The sequence below is a fragment of the Melanerpes formicivorus genome, unplaced genomic scaffold (assembly GCF_026170545.1).
Source record: "Melanerpes formicivorus ecotype bairdi unplaced genomic scaffold, bMelFor1.0.p_v2 SCAF_13, whole genome shotgun sequence".
Classification (NCBI taxonomy): Eukaryota; Metazoa; Chordata; class Aves; order Piciformes; family Picidae; genus Melanerpes; species Melanerpes formicivorus.
Window position 1 is genome coordinate 9,360,382 of NW_027142365.1, and position 24,905 is coordinate 9,385,286.

The 24,905-nt window shown below is 44.2% G+C and overlaps 1 protein-coding gene across 1 annotated transcript in view; it reads right to left on the reverse strand.

The window, feature by feature from the left end:
• PTPRN2 (protein tyrosine phosphatase receptor type N2) overlaps positions 1-24,905 on the reverse strand; it is a 612,734-nt gene that overhangs the window by 88,014 nt on the left and 499,815 nt on the right. The window contains exon 13 of the mRNA XM_068146020.1: positions 15,927-16,139. Coding sequence (XP_068002121.1) covers positions 15,927-16,139 — 213 coding nt within the window. The remainder of the gene's footprint in view (positions 1-15,926; positions 16,140-24,905) is intronic.

Consider the following 24,905-nt stretch of genomic DNA (forward strand, 5'->3'; position numbering starts at 1 on the left):
CTTAGACAATGACAGCAGCATTTACTGACACTTGGCTTGATGATGAATGGAAGTCATTTGTGTTACAGAAGGACAAGACAGCAAATCATAATTTGGAGAAATTTTTATCTTCTGTCAAGTTCAACTAGTACAATAAGAATTTGGGAAATCCATCAAGTCCTTGTGGTTTACTAAAATGTTTCAGTTTAGAGAAAAAACTAAGTATATACCCTGGTAAGGACTGAATATGGGCAAGGAAGGGACTAAGATCAGATGGAATTGAAGCTTGAATGGTCATTACTGAATCTTGTCCCTTGTTTTATTTGCAAAAATGCAATCTGAAAACCTCAGGATGGTACATTACAGGCTGGAGACCTGACCTGATCATCCTGGTTAAGAGATGCCAGCTTGCACCTCAGCTTTCCACTCACTACTCTTATAGATAAGCCTCTTCAAGTTGCTTCCAGTGAGGATGTTGCTGTTTATTAAAATATAGCTACTTAATGCAAATATGCTTTGCACTATCTTCAGGTACTTCATATCCAGTACTGATTACAGCATGTGAATTGTTCTCATCTAGCTGGTACCAGGTGCATTAAAAATGAAGCTGTTCAGTCCAAAGTAAATCAAAATAGCTTCTTATTTGAAATACTGCTCTTCTTCCCCAGTCACATGAACCTCAGACTGGCTTAAAAGGAGCCTGGAATCTGAGAGAAATTCCAGCTTTGCAGTTTATTTATGAGAAAGAAATAGGATTTCATTACTATTTATTAATGAAAACAATCTGTTTGTATAACTGATCCCCAAACTTCCATAATTCCAAAAACGAAGACCAGGAAACAGGCCTAAGATTTGTATGTTCTTAAGATGCTTTTGCTTCACAAAATAAAATGCAAATCACTTGAGCTAGTCCAGAAACAAATGTGACACAATTATTTCTAAAATTAACAGAATATAATAGAGAATAAACCCTTCCATGGCATCATTCAGAAAATGGAGATACATCAGACAAAGAAATTACTGCTTATTAAAAGTGATAGCTGTGTGTGCAGCAAACCTTTCCAACCTGACCTGCCTAATATTCTACCAGAAACAAACCTGCTTAAGCAGGCGTGGTCACAGCAGCACTGTGTTCATTTCACTTGTGAAACAAAATTGTTCCATAGACATTTGAAATTAGAAAAAACACTGACTATTGAGTCTAAATATCCAAGGCTATACTTTATAACAAAACATGTAATGAGAACTAAGAATAGTTATAACCTTTTATGTGCTAAGTATGGAAGAGTAAGATCTTTTAACATGCTTTTCTCCTCGGTTTTAATACATCTAATTAAATAGTAGCCTCACTTTCCTTTAAGGAGGCATTCACAAGATGAGCTGAGGTCTGCGTGCACAGACAGTCATAGCAGTGAGATTGAAAAAAAAATGAAATAAACAAGGTAAGCTCATTTGCTCATTTTTTTTTTTAAACAACAAATGAATCTAGGACTATAAACATCATTATTCTCTAACTAAATTTGCTTAGTGTTACTACAGGGTGAAGCTAAAGTCATTTGGTTGCCTTTGTTTTGCTTTTGCATACTTAATATGCTTGCAGGTGTTATAAATTTTAACTTATTTACCGTGTTCATAGCTTTGAGGAAAATTACAGTTTTATTACCATTTATTTTTGAGTTACTGAAGCACACTTTGAAGCTTTGGTTTCGTTTTAACATACTTTTTGTCTAGGAGTAAGAGAGCTGTTTACGGACGTGGAATATCTGTAGATATATTTTCTGCCCTTGACAGAAAGGCAACTACTGGTATCAGTGTGCCTTCAGAAACAGAACAAAGGGATGCATTGCAAAAAAAAGAGTAGTATATTTTGAGAGAGGCAGCATCAAACAACGTATCATCACATAGCTATGCTATGTACAATTGATATTTACCTAGAGTTCTGTGTGATTGATCTTGGGAGGGAAAAAAAATAAAAAGGGAAAATAAAAGAAAAAAGGAAGAAAGCACAATGTGTTTATTTGATTGTCAATCCAGCCTCAGTCTGTCCAGATCAATTTACAATCTGCCCTCTCGTACTGCATACCTGGATAGAACTCTGAGTCTCGGTGCAGGGGGTTTTATTTTGTTTGTTTTTTAAATGACCTAAAAGGCAGAGCTGCTGTTTATCTTTGAGAGCATAGCAGTCAAACACAGGCTTGAGTCTCATTTTCCCTACAAAAAAAAAATCCAAATTTTGATGAAGGTCTGCAAAATTTCAGGTTTTAAAAATTCAATTCTTTCAACATTGTGTTTCCTGGTGGTGACTCATTCATTACGATGCCCCTTTCTTCACATACACAAAGAAATTAAAGGCTATGCAGGAAAGGAAAGGCAAAGAAAACAAGGATTTATATGCAAAATGGCTTTTCCTTTATTTGTATTTACTTGTTTGATTCCATCCCTTTAAATTTAAGTATTTGGATAGTCTTATTCCACCAAATCAAACAAAGAAAAAGGCACCACATCTTCAGAAGTCCAGTTGCTACCAACATTTCTGGCTTGCACAGAAACAAAGGTAATGACAGTGCAACACAGCCTAAGGAAATATTTTTACTTTAATTCTTTCATTAACCTCTCACCAATGAGGTAAACACACAAATAGCCCAGAAGCTCCTGAAGGAGGGAGTGATCTTTCACCTGGCTCACATCGCCAAGAAACACATGACAGCAAAGGTCTAATGATATTTCCCTGCAATAACATACTGTGTTTTCCCTGCTATCCATTGTCAGGAAAGCACAGGCATCTTTGTGGATAATACTGCTTTCTAGAGATGAGTGAAATTTGAAGATCATGTTTAAGCTGCTTTACTTTGGATTTCTCTCCTACATAAAAATATGGAGGACCACTCTAATTGGGACTGTGTAAGAAGAAAAGTTATGTCCTTGATTTTTAAAAGGGAGAGGAATACGTTGAAATAGATGCCTGACAACATGACTATGGTACACTGGGCTTCACAGATAGAAGATATATGAAGAAGCTTCATGTTTCTTTAAGCTGATTTGACCTGGTACCTTCCCTGCATAATGACATCATGCTCGTAATGACATCATGGTGGTTTCTCTCAGACTACCTGGGTGGTAATTCTAGAGGGAGTGGGATATGAGATTGACCTACCTGCCACCAAAAAAGAGAAACCAAAAGAAAAAAAAAAGTGGGTGTTTTCAACAATGCTGGTTTCTAAACTGTATTTCCCAGCTCTGGTTGTATATCACATTTTTACAAGTACATTGTAAGTACGAAGCTGGAGAAGGAAAGCTTTCTTAAGGAGTAACTAAACTAAGAAATACAATGTGCAAACCAAACTTTTCCATATTTTGCCCCTTTAAACTAACTAAAACACATGAGCATGTACATGAGGGAGCAGCTACTTCTAAAAATGAATTTACACAGTAACTTGCCACTAGCATGGCGAGAGCCATGCAGTACAGTATGGTCTACAAATAAACCATAGTAAAGACTGAATTAACCTGAAAGGCCACGCAGAACCACGTGCAAATTCATCGTGTATTTTTACTTCATCTAACCCACCCAAAGCCTGACCCTCTTCCAGCAGATGCCAGCACTCTAAAAGATAACTGCCACAAATGTTTCCTTTTGCACTCCCAGCGTTTATAGTTGCCTGGGGCCCATAGCAGGCAAAAAAATGCAGTCCCAAGGCAGCTGTAGTTTCTCAGGAAAGCTACACATTAAGGCTGTGTAGCCCACTATTTTATTGCCCTTCAGGACTAAATATGGGAGATCTTTTCTGCTGGAAATAAGAATTCTCAGCTGCGGCAGGACTCAGCATGGAAAGAAATAAACATATAGCCACAAGTTTATGCTTAAAAAGGTTATTTTTTCCATTGCAAAGATTACTATTGCTCTTGCTAAGCTATGTAACTGCATTCATGGTACTGGAGAAATACAAAAAGAAGTCCTGATAACTTCAAATACTCTTTTTATCATAGAAGGTGGCTATCCACATAAGAGGTGATGCTGGGTAAGGAATTATTTATCAAGGATGGCCAACAGCGACAATTCCTCCCCCCGCAACATCATCTATCATGACAGCTGAAGTTGCCAGTCATTACCCTCTCCTGTTTGGAAAACTAAAGTCATTGCTTTCCATCCATTCCCCACTGAAAATATATATAAAGAACAAATGCAATTTTTCTGAACAAGGAAACCATATAAAAAAAAATGGTCTTTAAAGCACAAAGTTGCTAGTAAGTGAGAACAGGTTATTATGAGCCAAATCAGAGAAATTTTACTAAGCTATGGTTAAAAGTACCATGTATGAGTTTCATCACGTGTCTGAGAACAGGCATTCTTTCTATCCCACACCACAAATCTTCAAGGATTAAAAACATTGGTCAGTGTCTCCTCACACTCTCTTCATCAGTGTTGCAGAAGATAATAGAAAAACTACGAGGGGTTTTAGACTCTATGGTACTGATGTTCAGAGATACAAGGAGACGTTGAGAAAACAGCAACAGCAAAACCACACCTCTCTCTTGAGCTCTCCCCTGCCTCTCTATACAGCTGCACCCTGAACTGGAAGAGAGCTGCAGACACACACACCTCCATCCCTCCCATCCCTAACCTGCCCTAAGGCACCACTCCAAATAAATACCCCGCGGCAGCAAGGAGTTAACGTATGTGTTTGCTTTCAAACAAAAGAACCTCCTTGGCCATTACTGCAGCTCCTGGGTTTTCTTTTGCCAACTCATGAAGGCACACTGTCCTTACTCTGTCTTGAAACTCTCTACCAGTTTGTCTGCAAGAGGCACTATTGGAACAGCACACAGAATACATACAAGGCAGGCACATTCCTAAAATGGTCACATGTCAATTTTGAATTATATCAAGATGTGGGGCATGAAGTTACAGGTATCTTCTGAAACATTATTATTATTTAATTACCTAGAATATTTTTTTCTCACATGCTTCTTTGTTACAGAACCACAGAATATGATTCTGAGATACATGAAATGCACGTTTGTACAACAGCAACATTCTGCAGATAGAGTGTTGCATGTTGCAATTGTATCACACAGATACCTTTTTCTCTGTTAGTCTTTTGTGTATTTTATATAACTGAACATCTTTCATTGGTACTAAGCAGAATAAGGATTTCACTCTTTCTTCGGTCCCTCATTTTATGTACTTTTTTCTTCTCTACTCTGCCAGTTGTTACTGTTTTAGAAGAAACAATCTGCCTTTTCAATCTCTCTTCATATGAGTTTTCCATGTCCTTAATCATTCTTGTCACCTTTTCCTCACTCCCTCCATTTCTGTAGCATTCCTGACCAGCACTCAGGTGCCTCAAGCACTGATTTATACTTAATTAACTTCTACAGCACTCAAACAAAAAAATCCACAAATTAGTCAACAATGCCTGGAAAGACATTGGGTCAACCCAGACCTTCAAAAAGAAGCTGAAATTTGGAACAGCTTGCCATGCAACCTTCCTGTATGTCTTAACTTCACACCCAAGAGCTTTCCAATGAGGTTAATTAAGAACTGCAACTCTTTGTTTCACTCATGTGGATGACAGTATATGGAATTCACATGCTCACATTCCCATTTTACTATACATATTATTTCCTGAGTGCAGAGAGAGATGTTGTATGACATAATTTCACTACATAACATGAATTTACATATGTAGCTGGTCATTCATCCCCAAAGAAATAAATTAATTTCCATCACACTTCTCCTATCCTATGTGGATAGCCAGCTGCTGGCACCCTTTGCTGCAATCCACTGCAGCAAAACCTCTTCCAGCAGATCACACTGTTTCATTCCACAGGAGGCATTTTTCTTTCCCAGAAAGCCAGGATAAACTCCAGTTGAGAAGTTGGAAAAAGATAACATCCAAGTTTCTTTTCTCCACACTGCCAGAAAAGCAGCAGCATACTGAATTTTTCCTTTTTATCTTCTACTAATAGCTAGCAAGAAAGATCAATATTCCTCTGACATGAATATTCTCCTCAATACATTTTTGAAGACTGAGGGATGTTCAGACCAGCAGTATCAGAAAATATGTAGGGTTAGCATTTCTGGCTCCACTGTAGCCCACTTCAAACCACATACCTCTGCTATTGTCAGATAGCACTGCCAAGAAAATGCCTTCTCACCTGCATGAAATATATGTATCTCCAAGTTAGGTAGCGATTTAATCAGCCAAGGTAAGCATGTGAACTCAATAGCAAAAGTAAGTTTTATCATGATAATGATGAGCTGTTCCCACTTTGGAAGGCACTTCTGAGATCTTTGAGGTGCTGCCAGAACAGAGTTGTGCAAAGCAGCAGCAGAAGAATAAAGCAAGAATCATCAAGAAGCATGCGCCCGTTAACTGACAGGAAAGAAAACAAATAAACAAAAACCCCAGCCACCTGCACCAAAAAGGAATAGGATTTTATTAGTCTGAAACATTAAAAATTTAACAAACTATTTCCCTGATCAAAATCTGTGCTTGTTCAGAATGCAGTGATCCCAAGCAAACATCAATAAAACATCACTCATTCATCTTTGTCAAAAAGTCTAGAAACTGGTCAGCAAAGCTTAGAGAAAACGTCATTTCTCCTCTGGATAAGCCACCTATGCTAAATTTCATTTTCTCCATTTCAAAAGCTATTCTCTACCATCCCCAAGAACCAAATCAATTTTGGTTCCTTAAAGGACTTAACTTCTAGGAGTGTCCTTCTTACAGTCTCCCTTCTCCAGTATTGGTTTGGTTATTTATTAAGAAAACAAGTTACCAAAACTGTATCTGCATGCTATGAGCCGAGAACCTGAACTGGAATCCAAAGAGCTTCAGGAATGCCTCAGATGGCTTATGCTGCAGAGACATACACTGGTGGTATGAGACCATAGAACTTGCAACGGCAAAAATCACAGCAAAAAGAAGTCAGGTGAGCTATCTCAGTCCTTCACTATGCCATGCTGCTGTGTACTAAAGCACTCAAATCTTCTTTTACAGTTCTTTAACCCACTAGAAAGCATTTAGATCTCTGTTATTGAGTGACTTTTCAGGGTATGGGGTAGTGATAAAGCTAGGGGGAATGGATCCAGGGTAGAGAAGGGGAGATTTAGATTACATGTTGAAAAGAAGTCACCATCATAAGGGTGGTGAGACACTGGAACAGGTTGCCCAGGTGGTGGAAGCCCTATCCCTGAATATTTTTTTTGCTCCATGCAACCTGATCCAGAGGAAGATGTCCCTGCCTATAGCAGAATTTGAACTAGATGATCCTTGAGGTCCCTTCCAACCCTGACAATTCTGTGATTCTGTGTAAATATACAAAAAGGAAAATATTTTGGATAGGAAGTCCTTATCCCTGGGTCTGCAGCTTTGTCTCTGTTGAAAGAAATAAAATGAAACCTCTTGTCCAGGCAAAATCCTCAATGTCCAACCCTTTGTACCCCCTGCACCCAGGCCATCCACGGGTCCCCCTGCCCTCATGTGTCATGCATGCTCCCAAGGCTGTTTAAGACAGACTTCTCACTGTGCCTTTGGTAAGACTGGAGCAGTTGAGCAGCATGACCCCCGGAAACCTGCTGTCTGCTCTACCGAAACATCTTCTCTTGTAGTCTACAGAGATCTCACTGTCATTGGGCAGGACACAGATCTGGTCTGCCAGCACGCTGACAAGCACAGCATGTCTTCCCTTCCCACAAGAAGGAAAAAGGAAGCAGCACTGCTTCCCTCACTTCTCTTCCCTTTCACTGTCTACCATGTGAGAATGGTGTACAGGATGAACAGATGTACCCAGAAGAAAGCAGTGGAAAGAATCCTTCTTGTGTACCTTGCAGACTTCAGAGAATAAATTGCAGCCTTTTCCTGCTCATAGGCAATGGGGTCCTACAAGAATTGACAAATATCATCTACAATGGTTCTTTATGTACACACAATTAACTTCTACTCTCTTCCAGGGAACGTGACCCTGGTACAAGACTTGTTCTGCAAACAAAAAAAAAAAGCACACCACAACTTCCCAGTTAAAATCTCTTAATTTTTTTTTTCTAGTGCATCACTCTGAAGGAATATGAAAGGCTCAGCAAGCCAGACCCACAGTGATAGCTGCTGGGTGTTCAGAAAATGCACAATAAAAGAACGTGTCAAATCTGAAACATGATAACAGAGCTGCTCCAAAAGAAAAAGGAAAATCCTGAAACTTAAAAAAAAAAGAAAAAGCAGAAGTGTGTAGGAAAGACAGACCTGATTATCCTCTATATTACATCAGAAAAAAGGGGAGAAAAGAAGAAAAAAAAGCCACTGAAGACAGTATAGTTATTCCAGAAAGAAATCAGGACACTCGAGATGATGTACTGCCTGGGACTGCAGATCAAATACTCTCCAGCCCATTAGGCAAGGCTGTGGTTATCTTTGGCTTCTTTATAACGTACAGGCACAGGGACATAATCAATTTACCAGAGGGAGACAATCCATTGTACTTATCCAGAACCAGCCCACGCTCAGCTGGCAAACAGCCCATGGAGCAGCAGGCACAGGTGGAGGGGGCTTTGAGGTAGGAGCAGGATGCTCAAGAGAGGGATGCTCAGGAGTGGCAGCCCAAACCTTGGCAGTCCAGGACAGAGAGTGAGGGCAGAGAAAGCAACAATAATTCTTGCCCTCTAAAACCAGGTGGCAGAGACAAATGATTTAAAATGCTCAGTGAATATGTGCCTTTTTCTTGGCCTCTGATAACTGTGCTGAGAAATTGTTTGGGAGAAAGTTGTGTGGCTTGGCCTGAAATGGTACCATGGCTATTCAAACAATTTACTGGTTTAATTTACCAGGCAAGATGCAGTCTGAAAGTCCAGAGCACCTCCAGCAGACTTTCTAAGAAATGGCTGTTTGGGTAAGGACTCTGAATTTCCTAGTGATTAAAAATGAGTCACTAACTTAATTTCCCCTCCTAGTATTTTTTTGTATCATTTTGTTATATTCTAAATACACAGAAATTATACTACAAGATGCTGAGTGTTTGTCCTTCTTCCACAAAACACTGAGCTCAAACATCATATTGTTTAGACAGGGAAAATAAATAAAGTTGAGTAAGAGGAGAAGGTTGACACTGCCTTCTCTCTGCCACTTTGCATTAATCCTATGCAGAAAAACAGCCAACTGCTTGCATCTACTACATGGGAGCTTCTCATTGAAGCACTCCAGGAGTTGCATGAATACTCATTTTCCTTACATACCTGCAGAAAACCTCTCTCCACACCTGCCTGCTCTAATGTAAAGTGTTGCTGCATTGCCACTGCTCCAACAGCCCAGGACCTGAGCTGCGAACGTAAAAGCTCATCTGGTCAGAGCAAGACCATTTCTCCAACACTGAGGAATTTACCAAAGTTAGTTCTTAACTAGGAAAAGCTTGGAGGAAAGTCACAGTATCACCAAGGTTGGAAGAGACCTCAAAGATCATCGAGTCCAACCTGTCACCACAGACCCCATGACTAGACCAAGGCACCAAGTGCCACGTCCAATCCCATCTTGAACACCTCCAGGGATGAAGTCATTCATAACAAGCCAAATAAGCCTCTCAGAGGCAGTGCATTTTCCCCAGGGCTGTGCATGTGAGAGCAGAGCAAGGGAGAAGGTGATGGGGGAACACTGCTCCTCACAGATGGACACAATGAACTCCAATACAAAATTGCCCTCTGAAATCTCTGCCATCATGCTTCAACACTTAAGATGGGCACCTCTCACTAAGCAGTACTTCAAAGTTGGTTTTAAATGCCAAGGGTATGCTTGCTAACATATTTACTTATACATACCCCATTCTAGCAAACAAGCACATCTGATAAATTTATGCAGTATTTTGAAATGCCATTTCCAACATTACTACCATTTAACTTAATTTTATGGCTATTACAGGAAGCAAGGTTAGGGAATTACATAGTCCACTGCACCACAGGAATTGTGGATTGTTCTGAACACTAATCAAATAAAACACAGATTAAAAGTTAAATCTGTATTTGTACACCTCCTGTTTTGCCTCATTCTGTTTTGGCCATCCACTGTCTGGATGAACAAAGTGTTTAAGCATAAGGTAAACCCTCTTCTAATTACCTTAAACCACATCCCACTTCTTTTTTTGCTCTCCCTTCATTGTTATGCATGACTATTGTGTAGAATATATATTTTGCACATTGTGAAAACTGCCTCACCTTAAAGTGGTTTATGAAACAGCATTGCATACAAAGTATTTGCAAGTCCCTGGGAATTTATTTTAAGAACTAATTCTAATGAGAGACAGAAAATTGTTCACATAATACACACTAAGCAGACTTAAATGGACAAGAATAGCTCTTCTAATATATACCTGTCTATGCATACCTCCTAAAACCTCTTTGTGTACATTTTATTATGAACAATTGCAGTTTGTCTTGTTGCTTTACATAGTCATGCATGATGGGGGTTTTTTTTCCTCCTATAACAAAGACTCAGGAAAAGGCTAAAAATGTGTTAAGTTCTTTGTTTTGTCAGAAGAAAACACAAGCAAGCGCTTTGGAGCGTTCAGCCTTAAGGTAAAATTTTCATCTATCCAAAATTCATACTAAATGCATTCCTTACTGAAATGTTTACTAAATACTCATGTACTGAATACCCTTAGTCTTCAGTGATGTCTTTTTTTAAGTGTAGTGAGAGGTTCCTTGAAAATGAAGTTTTACATAGATAGGGAATACTTCATGATAACAGTCATACTCAGTTTACTAGTTTTCTTTGGTCCCAATTCTGATGTTAATCAGAATATTATGGAGAATTTGATCAATAAGAACATCAAAATTTTTCTTCATTTATCCCACTTAGTTCACAAATTTCAATTTTGGACAGAACTGATGCACAGTATTACTATAATGTTACGGTCTAATACTAAGTCAATCCAGAGTGTAAAATACTAAGCCGTATTAGAGGCAATGAGTTATTAGGCTCGAGGTGAGGAGAAAGTTCTTCACAGAGAGAGTGGTTAGGCGTTGGAATGTGCTGCCCACAGAGGTGGTGGAGTCAGCGTCCCTGGAGGTGTTCAAGAGCAGATTGGATGTGGCACTTGGTGCCATGGTTTAGTAGTCATGAGGTGTTGGGTGACAGGTTGGACTTGATGATCTTTGAGGTCTTTTCCAACCTTATTGATTCTATGATTTGTGTTTAAACACACAAACCAGGCATGATGGTTAAGTAAAGAGTATGTTTCCAGTGGATTCTTTCAGCTGAAGCCTTTCAAAATATTTGCAGCAAAATATTTATTGCAATTATCATAAATACTGTGCTCTTAACATCTCTAATACAAAATACCAGCAGGACCAAATCTATAAAAGCACAGCAAAGTTCTTAGTGGCTTTTGAATCCAAACTGATCACATAATTAATAAGACTGCATTTGACAAAGGAATATATAATTTATATATAATACAATACATATAATAATGTAGAATCTAACATGTAATTTACAGCTATATGCCTGCCGAATCAAGTTACTTGAACAAGTTTTTAAAACAGCTGATGATGTAATCCACTGACAGGGTAACCCTGAATACTTCAGTGTTAGAAGGAACTTCATTGTAAACTGGTCTTTGCCTCCTCACTTTTTAAAGGAAGTTCTTTGAGGCTGAGATGAAGGAAAATTAAAAAGAATGTTATTGACATAAAATATTAAAAGGCAGGCTTTTCTGAAGCCAGCTTCACTGCATTTTAACTTTTGGCTTTAAACACCATTATGGGCAACATTTTGCAGAGCATAATCAGTGATGCAGAAGACCATGCTCGAAGGAAAAAGTTCTGCAGCACAAAGTATAAAACATGCTGATGATTTAACATCTCACACAACCCAGCACTACTCACAGGGGAGTCAAAAGCCAAGGTTCAGTTGGACTTACAAATACATCACCCTGAATCAAACAGAGCATCCCTAAATAGTAGCAGTCACTAACATATACTCATTACATTAATAAATTGCTCACTAATGGGAGCAGTGACAAGTAAGATGTGCACTTAGTGGCCCTGTTTGCAGCCCGCCCTCGATGTTTGAATGCCCGTTTTTTCTCTGGGTTATGTTCTAAAGGCTTCAAAGTGCATGAAGAAAAGCTGCTCAGTGTTGTGAAATAAATCAAAGAGTGTCTGCTGAAAATTCCTAAAACGCTTCTGCCCTAATCTCCCAGACCAGAGAGTGGGCTTGCAGAATGCTAAACTTGCTTTTCAAAGAAGATCAAAGCAACAGGAGCAACAATTAAACACATGGGTGCAGGTGTGCGCATGCGCAGGGGCACCGCAGAGGCAGCAAGAACCTCTTTTCAGTCATCCCTGAATGCTAGCGCTGACTTATCTAACCATTACACGTGTGATTTGAAAGGACAGGAGCTACACAACCACTGCCCACCTCTATGTAGAAAATATGCTTTATGCACATGCAACATTTTACAAGCCACTCTATTTCCATTAATTTTCAAAGAGTCCTTAACCACTGTCTGATTAAGCCAGCCTGGAATTGCGTTGTTTAGTGATTTAAAGACGAATGAAGTTGCAATTGTGTATCTACCCTTCCTAGTGTTACTTTTTCAATAGTGTTTAGTCTCCCAGACTTAACGCTTTAAAGACCAGCTGCTTGTCTTTCCAAACACCTTGAAGAACCAGATAACCTCTTCAAGCAGTACTGGGCAATTTGGCATCTTATCAAGGTGTTGGAACTTGGTTCTACTGGACTCAGCTCAATGGTCCAATTAGACAATTTCTAAGGTCTTTTACAACTGAAATGACTGTATGATTCTAAGGGCACCGCAGAGATTTTATATGCCTGATTCAGCTTTTAAACAGTATTGGTAAGGCCACTCACTTCTACATGCCCTTTCACAAGAAACACTCATTTTGGCAGATAAGTGTGCTCACATGAGAGATGCACATGCTAGAAGCTAAATGCCTGAGGAAGGGTGACGTTGCATGACAGGCACTACGCCTCCAGTGCAGGGAGAGGTTCAGCAGCCAGCCTGCTATTTCCCTGACAATACAGTTTGTCTGTTTTCCCCTTCATAAGCTGGTATTTAACTGCACAAACAAGAAGGGGGGGGGGGGGGGGGGGGGGATGAGGGGAGGAAATAATTAAAAAATTACAGGCAGCTGTGGGAAAAAACCTCCTTAAAGTTCACAGAGTGAGTAAGGAAGGAGTAAAACCCCAAGTGAACTCTCCTGGCTGAACTGGGTTAGGATGAAAAATGCTCCTGCTAAATGTTGAAAATTTAGGTCAGCCTTGTTTATGTGAAGATATAAACCACTGACATTTTGAGAAGCATGTGAATCAAAGTGATATTTCAGCTTTCTCTGTGAATCACATTGGGCCACCAGGCCCTTTTATACCAACCAATTTCTTCCCCTCAAACTAAATAAATAAATCTGAATTGTCACTTAAGCTGTGAGCGGAAACATATTGGAGTATTGTGCTTTAAAATCTAGTGGCAGCAACCACTGAAACATTTCATATTTTTAAAATACACTGTGTTAACTGAGTAGATATTTAAGAAGCATTTAAGAGAGAACAAAACAGGTCCAGTTTTGAAAGCTGTCCGCTTTTTTCCTTCCCCTGTATTAATTAATACAGGTTACATTATTCCCCTATGAGCATCAGGGAAGATGAGGAAGAAGATAACTGATGCTTTTCTGAGACCTAATTGATGTTATCCAAAACATGCATCACACCAGATACCCATTACATTTCACACAGCTCAACATAAGGGGATTTTGACAATGCGAATAGAGCTCCCTCCTATTTCTCTTCCAACCCACGTGAATAGTTTATTATACACAGAACCAGGCTCAGTGATGCATTTTGATAAAATGCTACTGAGCAGCATCAAAACTGACAAGAGTATTTTGTCTGCCCATACTAGGGCCTCCTACTGCTGCCACTGAAACAAATGGCAAAATTCCCATTTGCTTCCACAGGAGGAGAGCCAAGCCCTTAGAAACCTTTGTATTTAAGGAAAAACGGTTTTCCTCCCACTGATGACTACAGTTTCCCTGAAAAACCAATGGAAATGTTTAATAAGTCAGGTGGTTAGGACTGGGCCCAAAGGTCAGGAACAAAGAGTATTAATAGCCTTGCTATTGAAAAACTGAGCCAGCATCCTCAAAGCATTGTTGTTGTTTTTCAACAGAAAATGTCTTTCTTGGATCTAACTAGGAAGATTTAAGAATATATATGAACCTGTAAAGAAGAAATGAAGCACACATTTCATTTACTGTCTGGATTACAGATTCTTATTAAACAAACCAGAGCTCATTATAAAATCAATATCAACTTAACCGCTGTATTCCCAGGAGAAATGGCAAAAAAGGTCACTCCAAGAAATTCAAACAATTTTCCTGCTGGAAGGGCATCATTTTAATTACAGATACTATTAATTAGAGTTGTCAGTAGAAAGATTGTCCTGTTAATTATCACAAATTCAGTTTCAAGTGTGATTTTTGGAATCTGGAGGGCTTTTTTTTGTAATTTAAGAATTCTTGTATTCACCTACGCAATTCTTATATTCACCTACACAATTCTTGTATTCATAAAGAACAATTGATACAACCTTTCCCTCCTGCATTAAAACCAAACAAAAACATTTACAACCACAGCCTCTTTGGCCAACAAAACCCATCTGACAAACTACTACTCTGTTCATACTTTATCCTGGAGGACACCCCTTTTTCCACTGGAAATGCTCTTGCTCTCCCTTGCTTTGGAAGTCATTACATTTAAAGGTGCAGAGCGATTTAAGGGTTTTTCTTTTTGTTTTGAAGTAAACATCCCGTTTAAACTGAAAACCCAAACCACTCCTGAAGATACTAATTGTTACAGAAACATTCATATTTATCATTCTGTACCAAGATCTCCCTGGACTCAGCCTATAGAGACATACTTAATATATTACATATTTAACATGTAAGAGGTAGAGGCAGATCCAAACTTCACAAGGAAACACTAGTTTATTCCCGTATGACTCCCAGCTGCCAATATGAATCTATCTCAGTTCCAGAATACAGAAAGACCATAATGTCTGATCCTAAGCAGAACAAGAAGGTAAAATAAAACTTGACAGAAGAGTGCCACTAGTGAGACCCTATGGGTGAGTAGCGGACAAAAATACTACAGCCACAATGTTTACACATACTTGAGTTCTTTTTCCTGGTCACACTCCAAATATTTTGGGTTAGCAGACCCAGGGCTGTGTGGTATATGACCATAACAAATGCATTACCACATCAATAACACACCAAGAAGTAAATGCAAGGATCTAAAACAAAGTTCAGGAAGACGTAGAGCATGTCTCCACCCAGTCTCCACTTTTGAAAGTGAAAGAGAAAGCCTGAGGTTTCTGATTTATCTCAAGAAATCTGAGTGCAGTCTTCCCGTATTACTGGGTACGCATCTGCTACCATTGTTCTCCCAGAACCAGTGCTGGTTTACCTCCCCATCTATCAGCATTAGATTTCATTTTATCTGAATAATGGCAGAAGGTGGCAACAGATCGGGTCAAAGGCTCTTTTCATATCAGACCCTGAAGAAGCCGATTACTCAAAAAGAGAGACATCTTCAGATAACCGTGCAATCCATTCCTCATAAATGTTAAAGATTTTTCGTTATTAATAGTGGCAGGGGTGACATATTATGGATATTAATGTTATTTTTCAGGGAATTTCAACTGCAAGGGTGCCTTTTTTTTTTTTTTTTTATGTTTCTAATTAGGCACGAATTTACAGCAACCAGCAGATAGCCAAGATTAATACCCAGCAGTGAAAAGCTGCTACAGAGATTCCGCGGGAATATGAATGGTGCGGGGTGGAGGTGGGAGGGCAAGCTGCCCACCCCCTCGGCTCCCAGTACGAGATGGGTCCCCCCCAGGTTCTGATGGTTAACCCCAGGGGAGGAGAGCTTGGTCCTTACCTGATAAGCAGCGGGGGCGTCGGAGCCGACGTCGGCCCCCAGCGCCGAGAGCTTCTCCCGCAGGCGGTGATGGGCGCGGTGGCGGAGGCAGTAGACGACCCCCGATGCCGCCAGGACTCCAGCGATGCAGGCGAGGGAGAGGAGGGTGAGGAGGAGAAATTTGGCGGATTCTGCTTCTTCCCCCCGCTGCGGGAGCGGCGGGACGTTGCTTTTCTGCAGGGGAGGAGAGAGAGGCAGCGCCTGAGTTGCGCGGTCGCGGAGCAGCGCAGAAGAAGGGGACCCCGTCGAGGGTTAAACACCCGGCAGCGCTAACTTTCAGCCAAGGATGGAGGCAAACGGGCAGGCAGGGACATCACCGCTGACATGCCGCCGCCCCCCACCTCCATCCCAGCCCCTCACGGCGGCTAGCATTTAACTACCGAAAGGCAAGAGGCGGGCGCGCAGGCTACGCACAACACCGCGGCGCGGCCGCAGCTCCACACCCCCCCCCTCCTATCCCCCATTACCCCCCCCCCCCCCCGCCCGCCTCTCGCATCCAGGGCCAGGGGCTACGAGGGCAGCAGCAAAGGAAAATCCGATTATATATCTTTTTTTCTTGGAGTGAAAAATAAAGCACGTCACAACAGAGGGGAAAAAAAAAAAGAAAAAGGTAGGTGGCGGTCCTTCCTTTTGTCTGTTGTAGAAGGCAAAGGATAAAAAAAGCCCGATAGTTCCAAACTCCTCCAGATTACTATTATTTTTGCAGCAATAGGAGAGAATCCTTCTAGTGCATTTCACTTGTCTCCATGTGCTAAAAAGTTGTACAATAATTTCCCCTCATTAGCTTCATTATAAGCTATATTAGCAACAATTAAAAACGCAACATGAAAATGAAAAGACCAGGCGCGCAAATTGCAGCAAGACTCATTTGGCCTGCATTCCCCCTTTCACAATTACCAGGGAAATGAATTGAAAAGCACGCCCCTGCCTCAGTCCTGGTTGCTACAAGATGAGAACAATTAGCAAACTCCTTTCCACCACCTAATTTCGCGTGGTAACAAAATGGATTTTTCCCCATGAATGCCTAGCCGGCCTATTCATTATCTCTCCTCTATTAGTAATTTTCTGCTCCGTATTCAGCTAGCCAGCTCTTAATTTCCTCCTGTCTCGCAGTGTACACAGTGGCTCTTATGTCAGGCCCGGTCCATTTTTATCTTGTAATCATAAAGGCCACCAAAGCAATTATCGCTGGTCTTGACTGTAAAAGCTTGTCATTAATTAGCCTCCTTGCCTTCAGTGCTGAGGATTAGCCGGGGCTGAGGCTGAGTTAATGGAAATGCAGGTTCAGTAAGACTCCCGGATTTTCTTGCCTGGATGCTCCGAGCGGAGGAGGAGGAGGATCGCCTGGTTTGTAAACCCCGGGCGGCGGGGGGCGGGCGCGGGGCTCGCCGAGGCCAGGCATGTGCCGCCCGCCTCCGCGCCCGCGCAGCCACCGCCGTCTCCCTGCATCCCTCCCCTCACCGGCAGCCGGCCCCTCCTCCAAATCCCAACAGCCACCAGGCGAACGGTACTGTGTCCCCCCCACACCCCGCCCCAACCGCGGAGGGCTCAGGAGCCGCCTGCCCGCGCCCCCCTTCCCTCCCCCGGGCACCTGCCCCAGTCCCGCACCGCTGCCCGCCCTCCGCGCCGGGAGGGGGAACGAGGCTGGTTTGTAAAGGGGACCCGGGAAAGGGCAGCGCTGACGGCAGCCGCTGCCTGCTCGGAGCTCCTGCCGCTTCGGCCCTGGGGGGCTGGGGAGCGGGAGTAAAGGGCTACAGCGATCTGTCATTAGCATCTCCCTGAAAAGCCGCCTTCCCCTCGGGGCCAGGGGTCGCAATCTGCATCTAAATAGGCAGCTCCGCCAAAGCGCCGGCGCCCTTTCCCCGAGCGCTGCGCCCCGGGACACGAAGCCGACTCGCCGTGGTGTTTGGCCTCCCACTGGCGAGGCAGGGACAAGCCGCTCCCCGCTGGTCCCCACCCCTCCTCCGGACCCCCCGCGGGCCGGCCCTGCTACCCGAGTGCGCGCAGGGGCACGGCTATAAGCGGGAAGGAGCTGGCTAGCAGCTTCGGGCACTGCTCCTGAGCCTCTTGATTCTTTGCTTTCGCAGCCACGGTTTTAAAGGATTTTCCTTCTCCGATTGCTGTGTGAAAGAACCTCATAAACACCCGAGGAAAAGGCTACGCGAGAGAAACAATGAAAATGATGGGAGCAAAGTGCTGTCAAATGCTCCGAGTACACACGGCGGGAGAGAAAGTGCCTGCTGGCCTCTCTGCCCCTGTAGTTACAGTGATTGTAGGTGTTGCGTCCAACTTTGCAAAGCAGTTTTCCCCTCAGACCCGGGGCTACCGTCTCCGGAGCTGGCTGCCCTTAATAGAATATGTGCGCGCTGAGACACCCCACACGTCCCCGGCGCTCTATTGCACCCCAGAACATGAAACACGGGGGAAAGTTCGAAATCGTCCGTGGAGTGTTTAGGATGGCTTGCACCTCGGTAAGCATCTTCCGTGGGAAGCCAGCATAGCCGCCCTGGCTGGTGGTGGGCTTCAGGCAGGCGAGGGTTTCTAAAAACCCTACACAGCTCGGGGGACCAGCGCCAACGCCTGCACCGGCCTTCTGTGCCCTGGAAAGGGTTGGTGAACCGGCAGCGGGAGGGAAGGGGGGCAGAGGTACAGCCGCTGCCTGCCGCTCCGTGCCTGTGCGGCCTCTCGCCGCTGCCCGCCATGTCTCAGCGACTGATGGGAAAGGGAGAGGAGAGTTCTGCCGTGGGGCCGCCGCCCCTTCTCACTGCTCCTTCCTCTCTCCTACTTCACGGGGAGCACCTCCGGAGCAGCTGCCGTCGGGGTAGAGAGAGTTCCCCTCTCCCTTCCCTGCCTCCAGGGAGTCAGTGCTTAGGGCCATCTCGCCTTCTTCCCACACCGCCCCCAGGAAACACCCGGGCATCAGTGACTGATGCCGGCTGCACAACACCGCGTACACCGTCGAGTAACGGCGGCGGCGGCGGCAAAGCCCGGCTCGGGGTCTCGTACTGGCGGCACTGGTGGGCCCCGCGCTGGGGACACCCGGTGCCGTAGAGGCAGCGGAGCCCAGCCTCCCGGGCCTGTCCCCACAGGAGAACGTCCCATTTCCCCCAAGTGCCCTTTCATCCTGCTTGATGTCTGACCAAACATCAGATTATGAAATGGGTAAAAACCAATCCAACGAGTTCGTTACCAATTGCCCCCCTCCCTCCAGCCAGGAGCACAGATTTCCCCACCCCGCCTAAACCTCCAGTTCTTCCTTGCAGTAAGCCCCCAGCCTGAAAAGGAGCTCAGGGTTAATTAGTGGCGTCCTGTCAGACTTGACTTGAAATTGAAAGAAAAATGTTTAAATATTTATGAATTTGACATTTACAGTCGGATGTCTTTTAAAGCAGAACACCTCTCCCTGTGCTGGTTGGGGCTGCCGTGGTGTGTGTGCCTGGGGTGGAAGGGGAACAATAGCTGTTGTATAACAAGAAAAACAAATCACCTTTTTTTTTTTACTCCCTTTTTTTTCTTTTTACACCCCTCCCCCCTAAAGCTTAACAAATAAATAGACCACATAAATTACAGGTAATTAAATATTAAACTCAGCTACATGTAACTATACGGTTTTTTAAACTTTATGTAACAAAATCTATTGACATTCCTCTGAATTATTTTCTCCTTGGAAAATGTCTGTAGTATCATAGAGTCCCAGTGAAAGAAAAACAACTAATTCCTCAATGAAGGGCTTAGAAAGTGACTCTAAACACAGAGGCTTTGGAGATATTCAGCCAGTCCTTAGCCTGGCCTGAGCCTAAATGCTAGAAGGCAAAAGATTTACCCTATCTCAGAACAACATTACATCTACCACTTACATTCAGCAGTGTCTGTTTGAAGTACACTGCTTCTGTGGTGGATTGTGGTTGGTTGTTTTTTGGTTTGGTTTAGTTTTTGTTTTTTTTTAAGGGGAGAAAAAAATGCTTAGGGTATGATCTCATGTAGGCTTTCCCAGTCTCTCGACAGAACACATTTTACATACACCCAAAAGTGAATCAGTAACCAGAGCAGCCATAATGCTGGAGTCACAAATCAGTGTTCTAATCAAAGAGCAGTGTCCCGTTCCGCGGTGTCATCCCATGATGCAGCAGAACAGCCATTTCAAACGAATTCCAGGCAAATGTAAATATTTAATGCACGCTTTCATGTAAATAAGTTCTCACACCTATGCTGGAAGTGTGGGAGCAAGTCTTTGTAAGAGCGGAGAGGGAGTCCCCGTGCAGTGATGTGAAAGCTCACCTTCCAGATGCCTCAGGAGAATTACACTTCATTGTTTATTATTAGGACACAGGGCCTGATTCTGGACCTCACTGAAACGAAACTTGAACTGAAGTTGAGGGTTTGTTTTGCTTCATAAATTGAAAAAGATAGTCCTGATTTTAACCTCAGTTTGCCAGTTACTACACCTGACCTCTCTTCCAGTTGGGAAAGGGGAAAAAAATCGCTATAATTAATTTTTAAACAACTTGATGTTGTAACTTTGGCATGCCTTGATTTTTACACATACATTACACTGTTTTGTTTCTGACCAATATATTATAAATAAAAAGAGGCAGATTTCTTAGTAAACACAGGGAAAAAGAGGAACTTCAGAATATGATTTGTTGCAAAATATTAGAACGTTAAAAAAACTCAAGAGGTGCTATTTTAAATTTGGAATTCACTATAGAATCTAATAAATGAGAGAAGTGAGGCGGAAATAATCATGTATTAATTCTGTGCATTACAAAATCTTTTCAGAAGCTATTATCAGAGCAAGAGGCATTGTGGTTTGGATTCAGGGTGGGAGAAATCCTTTGTGCAACTGAAAGCTATTGTTCCTCTGTGCAGATGAAATTGTACTTGCAAATCTGCCATTCAGGGAGGGGAAAAAGTGCCTGGGCAGAAGAAAAGAATTCTACAAGAAAAATCATCATTCTTAAAATTAAACTTTACTAAAATAAGTTTTAGCTCATTGGGTTGTTTGGGTGGTTTTTTGTTTGCTTGGGTTTTTTTTTTGGTTGGTTGGTTTTGTTTGTTTGTTTTAAAAAGAGGATTCTTCGCTCATAGTTGTAGCTACTGACATAAAGGATATATGTGTTATTTCCTTTATACAGAAAGCATGAAGAAAGAGGTATGTGTGGGTATGTATATGTATCCATATATATATGCACACACACATATCTGTGCATGTCTGTTTGCTTAAATAAATCTAAACTTAAATTCACTTTCATGTATTTTGCCTCTATAAGGTCGTATGAGACATAGGTTGAGATATATTATGCTGGTTAAGTTTTGATGGCTCACTAGAACACCATATTAGGAGGAGCCTGGCTACCCTAAGCTGTCCCCAGGAAACCTACAGACCATATTTCCCTCCCCCCCACCCCCTTTATAAAACAGGGCACCTAACAGAAGGGAAAGCAACATCTCTCTTGGTTTTGGTTCCTGCTTCTCCTCGTCTGCTTTGTGTTTCCAGTCAGGTTAGACTGGGACAGCAGGGCCTGAGGATGTTTGCCTTAAGTGCATATAGTGCTCTTCCTGTTCAGCACTGCACTCCAGAGCTGTATGGTTTGGGCTACTTGTTGGTGTTTTAAGGCACTATCTTTAGAGTTAGTAAGAGATTTCTGGGGCTGCCATCCTCTGCCTCCCTTTTCACCATCACACTCCTCCCTTCCCGGAAAGCTTGTCTGATGCCAGCATCACTTTCAGCAGATGTCAGTTCACCACCTGAAATGAGGTCAATTTAACACTTTTACTCGGCAGGATGAAATCGGATGGGAAGGTACTTTTTGCTTCTTTTAGGGGTCGGAAAGATTACACAAATCGACAAACACAAAAGGCAGATGGATTTCTGGGAACTGCAGCTTATTCAAATCACTGAGAAAGGTCACTGCAAGAGCCACAGATCTATTCATCTATAGGGGTACAATGATCTTTCCGCAACCTTCAACACCACAAAGCACTCTGGAGCATCTCTATACCTTTTAGTAGGATTAATACCGTGAACAATGACTAAATACAATCAAGAATTCAGTGAGTTCAAAGATCCCTTGATCAATGGTAGGTATTTTCTTCTGGCTTCCTAAAGGCAAACGAAGTTGTTGGTTAGAGTTACAAGAATTTATAGCTATTATCCTGAATCCCACTACAAGGTGATGCTGAAAGATGCCAAGATGTCCGAGAATCCCAAAAAAGTTTGTGGTGTGGGAGGAGTAAGGTTGCACAAGAAGAAATTTTAAGAACGTCAAGATTTTCCTGAGTGTGAATATTTTTTTAAAGTCAGCATTTAGTTAAAGAGTATGGCACAAAAGCCTACAGCATCACTGAGATATGGTAGGGACAACACACAACTTGGAGAAACAGAGTGCAAAATCCATGCCTGTGGAGGAGGTAGAGATGGAGGGAGCGTGGCCCATCCAGCCTGAAGCCACGGAGCATGCCTCTGGGATGGCAGCAAGAAGAGGAGGGTGCGGTGACACCACAGTGAAGGAACTTCGATTCCTGTCTCTAAGGTCTCAGGAGCAATGAGGGGGAAGCAGCAGAATGGAAGCACCAGGAAGCAGATTTCCTCCTCAGCCCAGGCTTTGTAAGCCGGAGTGAAACAGATAAACAGAGGGACTCAGCAGGTCCAAGTCACAAGTGTCAGAGCCCGAGCCAAGAAGACGGTCAGCGATAGCCGAGCTTAATCATATATCTTCAGCAAGCAAGAGAAACACAAGCCGTAGTGCCAGCGCTGATCTAATGCTGATGCTGAAGGCACATAATTTAGGGATTAGATAAAGTGCCCTTAAACCTGAGTGCCAATAACCGAGCTCTCTCTCGGTAACACGCTGGCCGATCCGGAGGCCCCGTCAGAGGGGCGGCTGCCCCGTCCCGCAGGGAGCCGGACGGGGCCTCGCATCTGCCCAGACACCCCTGCCCGGGGACGGAGCTCCGGCCGCTGTCTCCGCGCATCCATCGCTGGCAACCCGTCCTCGGGGCTCCGAGCTGTCCGCGGGTCGAGGGGAACGGGAGAGGATGTCCCACTCCGCCCCTCTCCCGTCCGACTGCCCCGAGTTCTGCAATATTCTCGGGGCACCGCTCGACTCTCGGAGCCGCGGCCGCGGGGCCGGGAGGAGGAGAAGTGGCCCTCCCTCCGCCCCTCCCGCCGTCCTTGCTGCTTCACCAAGACCTGACACAGCCTCGACCGACGGGGCGGTGGTGGCAACGGCTGCCCCCCATCCCGTCCGCATCCACACCCCGCTCCTCCGCCCCACGCAGCGCACACGGCTCCCACGCGAGCTCTGGCCGGGCCGCCTCGAAACACTGCACTCCCCCATGTTCCTCCGCCCCATTCTCCGACGCATTTACCTGCTGCCATGGGACGGGCTGCCCCTGGAAGGGCTCAGCGCACCTCCGCCTGCTCTAGCAATCCTCCTCCGGTGCCAAAACTTGCCCCTTCAACCCACTCCTCAGCGGAGACAAAGGCGGCGGCAGGCACCAACGCTCCCGGCAGCCGCCTCCCGGCTCGACGCGGCAGGGCGGGGGAAGCTGGCGGCCCCGGGCGGCCTCGGGCAGCTCCCGCGGGGCGCGGGCGACGGTGGAGGATGCCGGCGCGCCCCGGCGCTGCCCTCCTTATATCGGGCGGCTCGCAGCCCCTGCCGGCTTGCCGCACATGGCCCATCCACCGGTTGCTATAGCGATGCCTCCCCTCCACATGTTGCTGGCAGCAATTGGCTAAGGAGGTCTGCGCTGTTCAGAAACCCTTCGCCGGAGTGAGGCGATGAATGGACACGGGCTGTGTCACTCATTTGGCAAAGCTGTTTGCGGTTTCTGGTGTGGATGTGTAGGGGTTTCTTCGGGTTTTTTTTTTGTGGTTTTTTTTTTTTTTTTGGGTTTTTTTTGGGTTTTTTTTTTGGTGGTTTGTGGTTTGCTTTTCTCTGTTGTTTTGTTTTGTCTTTTTTTTTTTTCCTTTTTTTTTTTTTTTTTTTTCGTTTTTTTTTTCCTGTTGGTATCACTCTTGCAACATGGAAGCAGAGGGCAGAACAATGACGGATAGCCAAAATCAAACAAGGACAGCAAGGAAAACCTAAAGATAATTTGCATGACAATACAGCAAAGAAGCCTGCAACGTTTTATCCTGAAAAGACTTTCCTCCATTAAAAAAAACCTCACACGGTCCCAAGCAAAGGAAGTTCAAACTTTTCTCTCTCCCGTCCCCGTTCTCCTAATAGCACAGGATATTAGGAAGAGGCAGTGTACTGTGCCCAGCCACGGGACAGTGGTGGAGTTAAATAAACCCCATCAGGGACTACAGAGGATGGGTGAGGGTGAGTGGGGCCGCGCTGTGCCCGGAGCTTCACACGCCTAACTTCCAGCTTTTCCGCGCAGGTGCCCGACCGCAGGGCAGCATCGACCCAAGGACAGACCCCGCAGTCTTCCCCGTCTCCCCCAAATTACAATATGCCTCCAACAAACGCTGCGGGGGCATCCCCCGAAGCATCAACCCGCGGAGTTCCCCGGCTGCGGGAGTGGGACAAGAGCGAGGGGGGAGCGAGGAGGGCTGCCAGGTGCCGGTGACAGGTCCTTGGGAGACCCCTTCAGACACCTCCCACCCCGATAAAGTGCCCTCCCGCTTCCCTCTCCCACTGTTTTCCGTTGCCGCTACAGCTGGGGATGGCAGGCAGGGCAGCACTGGCCCTCCTCTGTCGCGAGGGGAAGGCTTTCCCTTTCCCCTTCCCCTTCCCAGCCCCAGCCTCCCTCCGTTCAGGAGGCGCAGCCCCTGCGCGCATCCCACATCCCCCGGGCAAAATCGACCCGATCCAAGAGAGCCGCAAATCAGGGAGGGGGAGCTGCTGCCCCTCCCTCCCGTTCCCCAGCCGTGAGGTGGCCCCGGCGGAAGGGGGACGGTGCGGAGGGATCAGCGTGCGGGGATGGGAT